Genomic DNA, 13,942 nt, shown 5'->3' on the forward strand with positions numbered 1-13,942 from the left:
TTTGCAGAAAGGGCCTGAGAGCCAGTAGCAAGGAGTTGCAGAGGGAGAGAGAGGGCTGCAGCTTGCGCGCGTGTATGTAGCACAGCCACAATATCACGGGTGAGCCATCCCTCTTATGTTGATAAGGTTAAAGGCTACATAGAGCCTAAGTTTCCCTCAAAGTTAATAAATATATAGTTTAAATGATTGTTATGATTATTATGTATTTATTAACATACAACACTGCAAGTGTTGCCACAATATTTTGTGGCACACACATTGCACGGATGAGATATACATTTGGATCCGATGTTGCACAGATCCCATGGGGTGGCCATTTCTCACGGGGTGGCCATGGGGGGGTGGGATTGCACTTTCACACGGTATATTCCCACGAAAAAAAAACTAACCCCTCTGTAAACAATTATGGCCACCACCTTTCCGGTGGGGCCGGATGATTTCACTGATGTGTTGTGCAGCTTCTTCAGCTAACTTTCAGGATGGGGCAGGGACAAATGTGCAGGGGTGGTCGTGGGTTCGTGCAAGGGGTTCCTCACACACTGTTGGACTTGGCATTGCAGTTTCTGATGTGCATACTTCAGGTACATCGAGCCGCTGTGGGTTTGGATACACAAAAGTTGCATCTGACTCAGGATTGATGGAATCCATACAGTGCGGAGGCTCACCCAGAGCCTGGCCATCAGCATCACCAAGGATTTGATCATTACATTGTGTAGTGTCATCACTACTCATGTTGGTGTCACTAATGGCGATTGGGTCGCAGGGAAATGGGGTATGGGAGTTGGATACGTGGTGTCGGTGGAAAAAGTCATGTAGGGTCTGTTTCTTCCCATCAGACACAGTTTTTTTGATTGCCTCTTGTATTCCTTAGTAGCCCTTTGCTTGGCTGCATGATAGCGTCGGGTGCATTCTGCTGGGGTGCCATTGATTGTGGTCCCTGCATAATGGACTTTGTTTCCAGGTATTGCACCACGCTTGTTTATTAGATGTGAAAGGACATCTTCGGCTTTAGACAAGCGCTCAGCTAGTGGGGTATCGAAATAGGTGATGTCGACATCCTCATTCCAATCCTCAGCTCCGGACTGACTGTCATCACTGTCACTTTCTGGCTCAATGTCACAGTTTCCAAGTCCATCCTCATTCCCATCCTCAACTTCAGACTGGCTGTCACAACTATCACTTTCTGGCTCAATACCAAAGTTTCCAAGTCTGGAGTCTTCATGAGCCATGAGGTTAGGGCCCGGGGTGGTGTTGCGCAGTTTTTTCTGAGTCCAAAAAGTTTTGCTAACTCAGAATGGATAGTGCCTTGGCTAGTCAGTGGCATACCTTAGAGTATTCCCCAAGATTGTTTGCGTGATGGTGCTTCCTGTGTACAGGCATGAGTGAGCACAGCACTTAAAGGGTAGAAAGGCATGGCTTCCTTTTTTGGATCCGGCAATCCCCGTAATACAGTTTCACACTGCCCATGCCGGCAAACTTGAAATGGGGGGTCTTTTTTTTTTTGCAGGATTCTGGTCAGGGAGTGAAAGAGATGCGGATTCCGATGTAATGAAGTATATTGAAATTCATTTAATAATAATGATGTATATCAACATTTGGAAACCGAGAAGATATAAAACAGCATCACCTCTACACCTTTCAGGTGCCACATTGGCATCAAAAGTGTTGAGGGGGGGATGAGCAGCAATGTGAATTTTGCAATAATTTGCATCCGGATAGTACCAGGATTTGAAAGTCGTCTATCTTAGAGAGAATGAATGAATGGAAGCGGACCTGGGCCGAAGGCCGAAGGGTCCGGAAGCAAATATGAATATGGAATGGAGTTGGCTGCATAGTGGCCAGCAATGACCATGGGTCAAAACAAACAATAATAGGTAAACAAGACAGAGTGTAGGTGTCAGGGATGGTACAGGAGAGGCAGGGGTAGCAGTGTAGCCCCTGGTGCTAGCGGCCCAGGCGGTGGCGGAGTAATGGGAATGTATGGTGAGTGGCCCTCACTTGGGCTTGTGTCCCTGTCTGGCTTCTTAGGCTGAAGCAGTAATGGTTGTTATTAGAATGAAAAGCTAAACTAAACTAAGCTAGACTATGGTACTTGCCTGAAGCAGTAATGAGAAGAAGGCTACTTCTTCGATTCTGCTTCAGCTCGGTTTATATACAGGCAGGAACAGGTCACGTGGGGGTGCCATGTCAGCCCAGGCAGAGCCAGGCTATCGCAGGTGGCTCCACGGGTAATCCTGAGTGTTAGAGGAGAGAGGTATAAGTGAGGGTGTGCAGTGTATCTGGTGGTGTGGTACCCACATGGACTACTTGGCATTGGACGTCTCCATGCTTACACAGGTAAGAGGAGAGGTTGTCTGTATACAGAAAGAAAGAAAGAGAGAAGAAAGGGAAAGGAAAGAGGAGGAGTGGAGCAACATGCCCTGACAGTAGGGCCACAATAGTGGCAATGGTGTTGTAGCAGCACCGGAGTTGGGTGCAGGGATGATAGCGGCCCAATGAGGGCCAAGCAGGCAGAGTAGGAGGAGTCACACTGGGCATGGTGCCAGAGGTGGACTCGGGGTGGGGAGGCTGGTGTGGCTGGAGGGGAGTCAGCCAGGTGCAGGGGAGCCTAGGGGCAAGTGGGGGCAGCAGGGGGTCCTCAAGAAGAATAGGGATGAGGGTCAGGGCTTGTGCTCATGCTCATGCAGCAGGATGGGCTTGGGTGGCATCAGGACAGGTGGGGAACGGGCCGGAATGCATTGCTGTGACAGGGGTGATTTTTATTTTTTATTTTTTGACTCACCTCCCACTCAGTTCTCTTCTAGCAAGACTGAGCTGAGCCGAGCAACATAGACTTGTACAAATTTTGAGATCCAGGCTGTGCAAGAACCTGTCAACCCCAGGCACTAGGTACATGTGATACTCTGGGTGGATAAGTAGTCACACATTCTACGTAGAGTTGTGTCAGGGCATGCTGCTCTGCTCCATGCCACACCCTCCCGCTCCTCCTCTTTCCTTTCCCTTTCTTCTCTCTTTCTTTCTTTCTTTCTGTCTGTATACAGACGACCTCTCCTCTTTGTCAGGGCATGCCCCGACATGCCCCGCCCAACCCCCACCCGACCCCCACTCCGCTTCCCTGCTTCTCCCTCCTCTCCCTCTTCCTTTCTCCTTTCCTCCTTTTCTTCCTTTCTTTCTTTCTCTCTCTCTTACATGGACCACCTTTCCTGCTGCTCAATGTATCACTGGCGCACATGCCCATTTCCCCTCCTGTATCTTACCATCCCTATATTGCTGCCACCACCGCCGCACTCACCCCACACCCACAGTGGGCCCTCTCACATCAGCAAACTTGGTAGGGATGTTACAAAAATGGGGCCGGAGGCACCCATTTTCATCCGTTCTTGGTGCAGGAAAGTGGAAAGTGGAGGTGAGGTGGTTCATTAGGTTTTACAGGTAGTTTCACAGATGGTTTGACATGTGGTGTAACAGATGTTGGCACAGCAGGTTTTTGGTTAATTGTTGATTGGTTAAACTTAATTACTATACAAATCATGTGATACAGAACCCATAAGAGTCTAAAATGGGAAATTCCCATTTCCATAACAAGGGAGCTCTCAGAGCTCACAGAGCTCTGTGAGCAAATTGAGTCTTTTTGCTGTGCACCCTCTACACATTGGGTGGAGAAAATTAAATGTTTGAATGATTTTGTTCTCCTAAGGATGCAGAAGTGCAAAGATAATATGTATATACATTTTTGGAAATGCATATTAAATGGCCAGCATCATTACTTGAAAAGCTCTATGAGCTCTATGAGCTCACTGAGCTCATAGAGCTCATAGAGCTTTTTGTTTTTAAATAATGGATGGTCTTCATATCTCCATGAAATCTGCTTAGTTATTTTGGCACCAGTAGTGCAAAGATAATATGGATATATGTGTGTGTAAAATGGCCATTGTTATTGCTCTGAAAGCTCATATACCTTTTGTGTTTACTAAAATCAGCACTTTATTTGTTTATTGCTATTTACAAAATATGAGGAAAACTCTGAAATTCAAAAATTTGCACTTTATCTTTCATCTCATTTCTTGCTCAAAACTCAACCAATTTTGATGATTCTATGTGAATTGGAAAGCACCAAAGTGTGGCAATGTAACCATGCATGTTATGTAGGGTATAAATCAGTTTTAAAAAAGTGTTCCAAATGAAGTAAATTAAAAATACCACCCAATAAAGCAAACAAAAGCTGATGTATTTCTCAGATATCATCCAAGCCTTTGACACCAAATTTCCCATGGTCAAAAAGCCATGGTTATTTGGCTCACCAAAACATGGTGGGAGACTTTTCTAACACTGAAACATACATTGCTACATTGCCCCACTTTGGCACTTTCGAATACACATTGAATTATCAAAAAAGTGATTTAATTTCTTTTCCAATTATTCCTAATTTCCTGAAATATCTCTCCCTAACTTATCCCAAATTTTCTGATTTTCCCCCTAATTTCCCCTGATTTTTTGGAGATTCTCCATTTTTAGAAAGTCCCCCATTTTCTGAATTTTCCTTAATTTTCCCTGACTTTTTAGAAACCCCCCAGTTCCCCCTCATTTTCCTCCCATTTTCCCCTTCATCCCCCCCCTCAATTTCCCCCCCATTCTCCCCTCCAAATTTCCTCCTTCAAATTTCCCCTCATTCCCCCCCCATTTCCCCCCTTCAATTTTCCCCTCATTTCCCCCCCAATCCCCCTCCAAATTTCCCCCCATTCCCCCCTTCAAATTTCCCTTCATTCCCCTCCTCATTCCCCCCCTCATTCCCCCCCTCATTCCCCCCCCCCAATTCCCTCCTCAATTTCCCCCCATTCCCCCCTCAAATTTCCCCTCATTTTCCCCCCCATTTCTCCCTTCATTTTCCCGCATTTTCCTTAAGTAATTTCAGATTAACTGTATATGTATATCCCTAAATTTGGTCTATATATTAATTTGGCTATATACCCTTGGTGTGTAGTGCCACATTGGGGGCTGAAAGTTAAGCTCAGTTTGTTCAGTTTCCTGCATGGTAGGGACTTGGCTTGATGCCAGAGTCAATGCTCTTAAATTTTAATTTTGATATTGGATAAATTAAACACTCAGGGAGCTCATATAGATAATAGTCCCCTGTGTGCAAATATAGCTCTATGAGCTTTGACTACTTTTCGGAGCTCTGAGAGAAGGGGACCTGCAATTTCAAAGTACTGAAACTCTGAGAGCTCTGAGAGCTCTATGAGTGTCATATCCCGGAACCCCGACCCCGCACACTCCCACCACATCACACCTTCCTAACAACTTCACCATCCCCTACACCATGCCTCCCCACTCCCCAAGTCACCTTCCCTCCTGACTGTCTCAGCTCCGGTCTGGTTGCGGCACACCGAACCTTGGCCACTCCCATCCCGGAACCTGGGTCCCGAGTCGGAACATTCGGAGACCCCGGATTTGCTCCAATATCCTGACGGACCTCTGACATCCCTTGACATGCCCTTAAACCATTCCTCCACCCACTTCATTTATTGGAGTCACCCAACATCCTTCGGATATGCAACTCCGCTTTCGGAGCTACCTGCATCCTTCGGTGATCTCCCTCACGTTATCACTTATTAGTCATCTTCCATTCTTAGCACGACTACCTTCTTACTATCATTCAGTCGGCTAACCCCCTTTACCCATTTGTCTTCCCCATTCATTTTCCGGCCTCCAACTCCGCCCTCCTTGGCCCGACACCTCGGTTCCCCATTTTAGATATCGTTCGGAACCTTTCGGTGCCTCTCGGTATCATTCGGTACCTTTCGGTGTTTTCCCCATTTTGTCATTTCGGGCTTTGACTAAAGTCCTCCCCATCCTCCTTTATAAATACACGTAGATTAGAACCTGTAGTTCCTCAGTTCTAATCTCGACAAAAATGCCACCCAAAGTCCCTCTGAGTGAATCCTGTCCCTGTTCTACAAGACACCTCAGACATAAGAAATACAAGGACTAACTGAGACGTAACGGAGGCACAGCACTCCCTCCGAGTCGCTGAGGCCGCGTCCTTCTTAGAGCCTCTTGTACCATCCAGCAGAACCGGGCTCCCTGAGAAGCTTCGGTTCACTACTGGAGCCCTCGGACCCCCCTCTAGTTGAGCCCCACCTGCATTCGGACTCACGCATTTATCCCCTCTCCCACAACCCCGGGTTTTTAACAATGAGCTCTCAGGCCTCCGCATCCAGGTTTGCTGATGCAGGATCTCCCGCAGAGGCACCCGGAGAGCCGTGGCTGTGTGCGAGGGTGACATGGTGCGCCCCACGTGATCGATCCCGCATGTATATAATAACAGCTGGAGTGGGAACCGAAGAAGTAGCCTTCTTCTCACATTCCCACTTCAGGCAAGTAGTGTAGCCTTCCCTTTTAATGATAACTCACATTCCCACTTCAGACTAAGTGGTCGGGGATGCTCACCCTGTGATGGGATCGCCACTATGCACAGCTGCTATTCGTCCCACCGAGTCCCATGCACTGGGACCTCGCCGCTTTCGGAGCTGTCCCTGACAGGGGGTGGCCTTGCATTTCCACTCAGCCCAGGTTGTTGGCATGGGGCAGAGGCAGTAAATGCTCTTGCAGAGCCGGGAGATCCTGAGAGGGCCCACTGTGGGTGCAGGGCAAGTGCGGCAGTGGTGGCGGCGATATAGGGACGGTAAGATACAGGAGGGGAAATGGGCATGCGCGCTGGTGATACATTGAGCAGTGGGAAAGGTGGTCCATGTGAGAGAGAGAGAGAAAGAGAGAAAGAAGGAAAGGAGGAAAGGAGAACAGGAGAAAGGAAGAGGGAGAAGGGAGAAGCGGTGCAGAGTGGGGAAGCGGAGCAGGGATCAGGCAGGGCGTGTTGGGGCATGCCCTGACACCCTCCTCAACAACCAGTGGCAGCGTTTCCAGGCGATGCAACCCCGCTTAGCCCCTGCCAGGCCCCCACTCCCTACCACTCTCCTGCAGCCACACCCCCTACCTGCTGCCACCACACCCCAGCCCCCCGCCCCCCACCCTGTGGCAGGAGCAGGGCCACAACCCATGGACCTTGACCGCTCGAGGATTGACCAGAGTGTCATATCCATACAATCCCGACCTCTGCTCCGGGCTCCCGGAACTCCGAACTCCGACTTCTGGAGCCCTACTTCCCTTCCATCACCTTCTCCTTGCCGACTCCCAAGAGGTTATCCCACCTCCGGCTCGGACACCACCTTCAGTCCGACTCCGGAACATTCCGGGTCCGACCCCAACCTCGACACCTTCCAGACGAGTACACAAAACCTATGCTCCCGACTCCGGACCTCTGCTCCGGTATCCCGTTCACGTCTCGTCTCCGGAACCTCCGGTCTTAGCTCCGACCTCGGACTTTGACCCCACCTCCGCTTATACCCACTGTATTGGTTAGCTCATTCCATTTAATTACCTTTGCCAATATTCCGGAGTTTAACCTCCGAGTTCGGACTTTCCGGACTTACTCCGGACCTTGCAACTATTGCATTGTCCATTTCAATTCCGCTATTCTCCCTCATTCCTATTTGGGCTGCTGCTTCCCTTCTATTCAGTCAGCTAGCCATTCCCGACTCCCATCCTCCTTCCTTCCTCCTTGGGCCTTGGCCCTTCATTCCTCCTTTGGGAAACACCATTGAGTCAAACACTTGACCCTTGGTGTTGTTCCTCTTTCCATCTCCCTTTGTCTCCTTTCGTCTTACCCTTGTTCCTTTTGATTCCGGACCCCTCCTTATATACAATGTACCTAGTAACTTGTAACCTCAGTCCGAAATCGACATGAATTCCCCCAAGAGACTTTCCCTCTGCTAGATCCGAAATTAGGGACCCCCAGGACAACCAGCAATGGCACAGTGCTCCACCTGAGTCGCTGAGGCCGAGGTCCTTCCATGCTAAGTCTCCGATTCCATTCCGGAGTCGTCCGAATCCGCATGTTCTAACACAGAGGCGAAACAGGCTGTGTTACAATTGCAATGCACCAGGGCACATCGCGTGGGATTGCCTGCAACCAAAAACCCGCCGAGCCAGACGGATGCACCCCGAAGACCTCAGAGCACTCATGGAGGGGCTGAGGAGACAGCTGGTGGATGAACCAGAGACAGAGGGAGAAAGGCAGGAGGCAGAGGCCCAGGAGGATTTTCAGGATGGTGACCGGTGAGGGACACACCCCGGCCACCTGCAGGTGATAGTAAGATAGACGACTTTCATACCTCGGTACTATCCAGATGCAAATTGTTGCGAAATTTGCGTTGCAGCTCATTTCTGCCACAACACTTCTGAGGCTAATGTGGCACCAGGAAGCTGTACAACTAGTGTAGTTTTGTAGCTCCCTGGTTTCGGAATTTTAAAATTCTTTGTTATTGCCAAATAAATCCCAAAATACTTTTGTCAGGGCACACCCACCTGACCCGCCTCCACCTGGGCCCACCTCACCCGGTACCCCTTCTCTCACCCCGCACCCTTCCTTCATATCCCTTCCCCCTCTATCCATCTTCCACTTCTATTTCTATTCCTATTTCTATTTCTATTTCACACGGACGACCTTTCCCTTATATCTATGTATTATTGACCTGCCCCACGACGCGCACATGACATGCCTAGCCCCGGACGGCTCCAGGGTACAACCTAGTGCACGTGCATGCAGCATACGCCCTCAGGACCCCCCATGGGGACACCCGGGTGACCGTGGCTGTATGCAGGGTGATGTGGTGGACCTCATGTGACCCAAGCTGCATGTATATAAACACACCTGTGGGAACCGAAGAAGTAACCTTCTTCTCAACATTCCCACTTCAGTCTAAGTGGCCAGGGATCGCTGTCCCGCATCGGGCCTGCCAGTACGCACGCCCAATCTACCCCCTGTGAGGTCCTTAGCACCGGACGCTATGCCTGGACCGCCTGGACCCCGGACACATCCCTGACAACTTTACGACGTTGGAATCAATGTCTCTTTTAACACTGACTACAATCCAATTAAAAAAAAAAATCGGTTTCAAGTTTGACTCACATGGATAGAGTAAAATTGAATTATGGCTCTTGCCAAGTACAGAAAAGGAAACCATTCATATTATACCCTTTCCCTCCCAAGTGCCAGTACACAGAAAGCACTGCCTAATAACCTCGGAGACTACTCCAAGTGTTAGAACGTGGGGATTCGGACGACTCCGGAATGGAATCGGAGACTTATCATGGAAGGACCTTGGCCTCAGCGACTCATGCGGAGCGCTGTGCCATTGCTGGTTGTCCTAGGGGTCCCTAATTTCGGATCTAGCAGAGGGAAAGTCTCTTGGGGGAATTCAAGTTGATTTCGGACTGAGGTTACAAGTTACTAGGTACATTGTATATAAGGAGGGGTCCGGAATCAAAAGGAACAAGGGTAAGACGAAAGGAGACAAAGGGAGATGGAAAGAGGAGCAACACCGAGGGTCAAGTGTTTGACTCAATGGTGTTTCCCAAAGGAGGAATGAAGGGCCAAGGCCCAAGAAGGAAGGAAGGAGGATGGGAGTCGGGAATGGCTAGCTGACTGAATAGAAAGGAAGCAGCAGCCCAAATAGGAATGAGGGAGAATAGCGGAATTGAAATGGACAATGCAATAGTTGCAAGGTCCGGAGTAAGTCCGGAAAGTCCGAACTCGGAGGTTAAACTCCGGAATATTGGCAAAGGTAATTAAATGGAATGAGCTAACCAATACAATGGGTATAAGCGGAGGTGGGGTCAAAGTCCGAGGTCGGAGCTAAGACCGGAGGTTCCGGAGACAGAGACGCCAACGGGATTCCGGAGCGGAGGTCCGGAGTCGGGGACATAGGTGTTGTGTACTCGTCTGGAAGGTGTCGAGGTTGGGGTCGGACCCGGAATGTTCCGGAGTCGGACCGAAGGTGGTGTCCGAGCCGGAGGTGGGATAACCTTTTGGGAGTCGGCAAGGAGAAGGTGACGGAAGGGAAGTAGGGCTCCGGAAGTCAGGTTCGGAGTTCCGGGAGCCCGGAGCGGAGGTCGGGATTGTATGGATATGACACCAAGAAGGTATAGTGCCACCTAGCCAAGGGGGTGTCCATTCATTTTCGACTATTAAAAGCATGTAAATATTAATATAAAAGTAGAAATGGCCTAAATTGATAGCAAATTTTGTTGGAAAACAGTGTACCAGCATGGCTGGGTGAGTTTTGCTGCCACGCTCCCACAGCTGGATGAGTGCTACTCTATTTTTTTTCGGACTTATCCACGCCCGGCTATATGGGAGATTCCGTTCCTTCAATTCCCCTTTTCCCTCAGTTCCCTTTGGCATAATAGCTTGAGAATGAGTTGCCTGCTTTGCTAGCACACTCAAATCTCTTCAAATTTCCGTTCATCATAAGTAAGTAACCTGACCAGGAATATTGACCGCTCATGACCTTGCACTGCCACACTCGGCAAATCCCGGAATAGTACCGAGGTATGAAAGTCGTCTATCTTACTAGCTCGTGTAGATACCGAGAGGTGCCTAACCCAGCACCGATATCTAAATTCCACTGAGTCATCGCCAAGAAGAAGAGGAAAATGCGTCCTCAACCAGCAAGGGCAGAGAAGCCCCAGAAACGGTGTCGGAGGTAGCGGTCCTGCCACCTGCCATCTATGTGTTGTCCAAGCACCTGTCAAAAACCTGGATCGTAGGGGTAAATGCGTGAGTCCGAATGCAGGTGGGGCTCAACTAGAGGGGGGTCCGAGAGCTCCGGTAGTGGACCGAAGCTTCTCAGGGGGCCCGGTTCTGCTGGATGGTACAAGAGGCTCTAAGAAGGACGCGGCCTCAGTGACTCGGAGGGAGCGCTGTGCCTCCGTTACGTCTCAGTTAGTCCTTGTATTTCTTATGTCTGAGGTATCTTGTAGAATGGGAATGGGATTCACTCAGAGGGACTTTGGGTGGCATTTTAGTTGAGATTAGAACTGAGGAACTACAGGTTCTAATCTACGGGTATTTATAAAGGAGAATGGGAAGGACTTAGTCAAAGTCCGAAATGACAAATGGGACAACACCGAAAGGTGCCGAATGATACCGAGAGGTACCGAAAGGTCCCGAACGATATCTTTAACAGGGAACCGAGGTGTCGGACCAAGGAGGGCGGAGTAAGAGGCCGGAAAATGAATGGGAACGAGAAATGGGTAAGGGGGGGTTATGTTAGACACTGGTCCGGGGTCGGCACCGAAGGTTGCCATTGCGGGCCACTATAGGCCGTGATGGCTGTGATGCCGCAAACAAGGCCCGAGGGTAGGGCATTTGGCCTCAGCAACTCTAAAGGGAGTGCTGTGCCCCCTAGCTGTCTCTTGGCCCTCATTTAAGACTTACTGGGGTTGCCTTGTTGGGGTCAGGACTTAGGGGTCATGGTTACATCGATATTAGAGCTAAGGTACTATAATGTAGTATACAGGATATATATAGGAGGAAGGAATGAATGGAAGCGGACCCGGGCCGAAGGCCGAAGGGTCCGGAAGCAAACATGAATAAGGAGCGGGGTTGGCCGCACAGTGGCCAGCAATGACCGAGGGTCAAAACAAACAATAACAGATAGGGAGCGTAGGGCCGCGATAGTGGCGATGGTATCATAGTGGCGCTGGACTCGGAGTTGGGCCAGAGTCGGGCGCGGGAATGGTAGCGGCCCTGTAGGGGCCAAGTGGGCGGGGTAGAGGAGTTGCGCTGGGCACGGTGCCGGAGGCGGACTCAGGGCAGGAAGGTTGGTGTGGCTGTGGGGAAGTCGGCCAGGTGCAGGGGAGCCTAGGGGCAAGCGGGGGAGTGAGCAGGGAGTCCTCATGAAGGATAGGGCTGAGGTCGGGGCTCGCGCTCACGCTCGCATAGCGGTAATGGGCTTGGGCGGCATCGGGATGGGCAGGGAACAGGCCAGAATGCACAGCCGTGACAGGTTAGCCAACTGAATGATAAGAAGAAGATAGTCGTGCTAAGAATGGAAGGTGACTAATAAGTGATGACATGGGTGAGATCACCGAAGGATGCGGGTAACTCCGAAAGCGGAGTTGCGTATCCGAAGGATGTTGGGTGACTCAAATAAATGAAATGGGTAGAGGAATGATTTAAGGGTATGTCACAGGATGTTGGAGGTCCGTCGGGATATCGGAGCGAATCCGGGGTCTCCGAATGTTCCGACTTGGGACCGAGCTTCCGGGATGGGAGTGGCCAAGGTTCGGTGTGCCGCAACCAGACCGGAGCTGAGACAATCAGGAGGGAAGGTGACTTGGGGAGTGGGGAGGCATGGTGTAGGGGATGGTGAAGTTGTTAGGAAGGTGTGGTGTGGTGGGAGTGCATGGGGTCGGGATTCCGGGATATGACAGCACCCTCCCAGATCCCTCAACCTCGCCGTGAAGCTGACTGCCTTAACGTCCCTCGCCAGCATCTCCATGTCGGTGCTCCTAGATTCCGGAGCTACAGGGAACTTTGTGAGCCCCGAGTTTGTCAGAAAACACGGGCTCGAGACAACCCCACTTCCCCAGCCCATCCGCAACGTCGATGGAACCCTGAATGAGAATGGAGCCATAACCGAGGAGCTAGAGGCCCTCTTGACATTTGGGCAACACATGGAGCAGGCCCGCTTCGCCGTTGCGAACCTTGGGAGGCAGTCCCTCATTATTGGACACTTGTGGCTGCTACACCACAACCCGGAAGTGGACTGGACACAACAGAAAGTCACCATGTCCCACTGCCCAACATCCTGCCAGTCGATAGGTGTCAGGGCACGCTGCCGCCGCTGTTAGAACGTGCGGATTCGGATGACTCCGGAATGGAATCGGAGACTTAGCATGGAAGGACCTCGGCCTCAGCGACTCAGGTGGAGCGCTGTGCCATTGCTGGTTGTCCTGGGGGTCCCTAATTTCGGATCTAGCAGAGGGAAAGTCTCTTGGGGGAATTCATGTCGATTTCGGACTGAGGTTACAAGTTACTAGGTACATTGTATATAAGGAGGGGTCCGGAATCAAAAGGAACAAGGGTAGGACAAAAGGAGACAAAGGGAGATGGAAAGAGGAACAACACCGAGGGTCAAGTGTTTCACTCAATGGTGTTTCCCAAAGGAGGAATGAAGGGCCAAGGCCCAAGGAGGAAGGAAAGAGGATGGGAGTCGGGAATGGCTAGCTGACTGAATAGAAGGAAGCAGCAGCCCAAATAGGAATGAGGGAGAATAGCGGAATTGAAATGGACAATGCAATAGTTGCAAGGTCCGGAGTAAGTCCGGAAAGTCCGAACTCGGAGGTTAAACTCCGGAATATTGGCAAAGGTAATTAAATGGAATGAGCTAACCAATACAATGGGTATAAGCGGAGGTGGGGTCAAAGTCCGAGGTCGGAGCTAAGACCGGAGGTTCCAGAGACGAGACGTGAACGGGATACCGGAGCGGAGGTCCGGAGTCGGGAGCATAGGTTTTGCCTACTTGTCTGGAAGGTGTCGAGGTTGGGGTCGGACCCGGAATGTTCCGGAGTCGGACCGAAGGTGGTGTCTGAGCCGGAGGTGGGATAACCTCTTGGGAGTCGGCAAGGAGAAGGTGACGGAAGGGAAGTAGGGCTCCAGAAGTCGGAGTTCGGAGTTCCGGGAGCCCGGAGCGGAGGTCGGGATTGTATGGATATGACAGCCGCCACCACCACCTTTTCCTTTGTCTCATCCTCTCATTCTCTCTTCTTTCCTTCTTCTCTTTTTCTATCTTTATACAGACGACCTCTCTTTCTTTCCTACCCTTGTAGCATGGATGCATCCGATGCTGAGCACCCCGTAGGGGCACCGCAATGCCAGACGCACTGCGCACTCCTACTTGTACTTCCCCTCCAACACTCAGGATTGACTGCGGAGCCACCCGTGGTAACCCGGCTTCGTCCGAGGGTGACGTGGCACCTCCACGTGACCCATTCACACATGTATATAAACTAAGCCGAAGCAGGACCGAAGAAGTAACCT

General features: G+C 50.5%; 1 protein-coding gene across 1 annotated transcript; it reads right to left on the reverse strand.

Moving 5' to 3' along the window:
- Nucleotides 1-728: 728 nt before the first annotated feature.
- Nucleotides 729-1,380, reverse strand: EI90DRAFT_3022900 (uncharacterized protein; the record flags this gene model as incomplete). The annotated part of the gene is made up of 2 exons (XM_039057827.1): nucleotides 729-1,265; nucleotides 1,327-1,380. The coding sequence occupies 2 exons, from the start codon at nucleotides 1,378-1,380 to the stop codon at nucleotides 729-731; spliced, it is 591 nt and encodes a 196-aa protein (XP_038908100.1).
- Nucleotides 1,381-13,942: the final 12,562 nt, after the last annotated feature.

The sequence above is a fragment of the Cantharellus anzutake genome, assembly GCF_015039405.1.
Source record: "Cantharellus anzutake strain C23 chromosome Unknown EI90scaffold_182, whole genome shotgun sequence".
Taxonomy (NCBI): domain Eukaryota; kingdom Fungi; phylum Basidiomycota; class Agaricomycetes; order Cantharellales; family Hydnaceae; genus Cantharellus; species Cantharellus anzutake.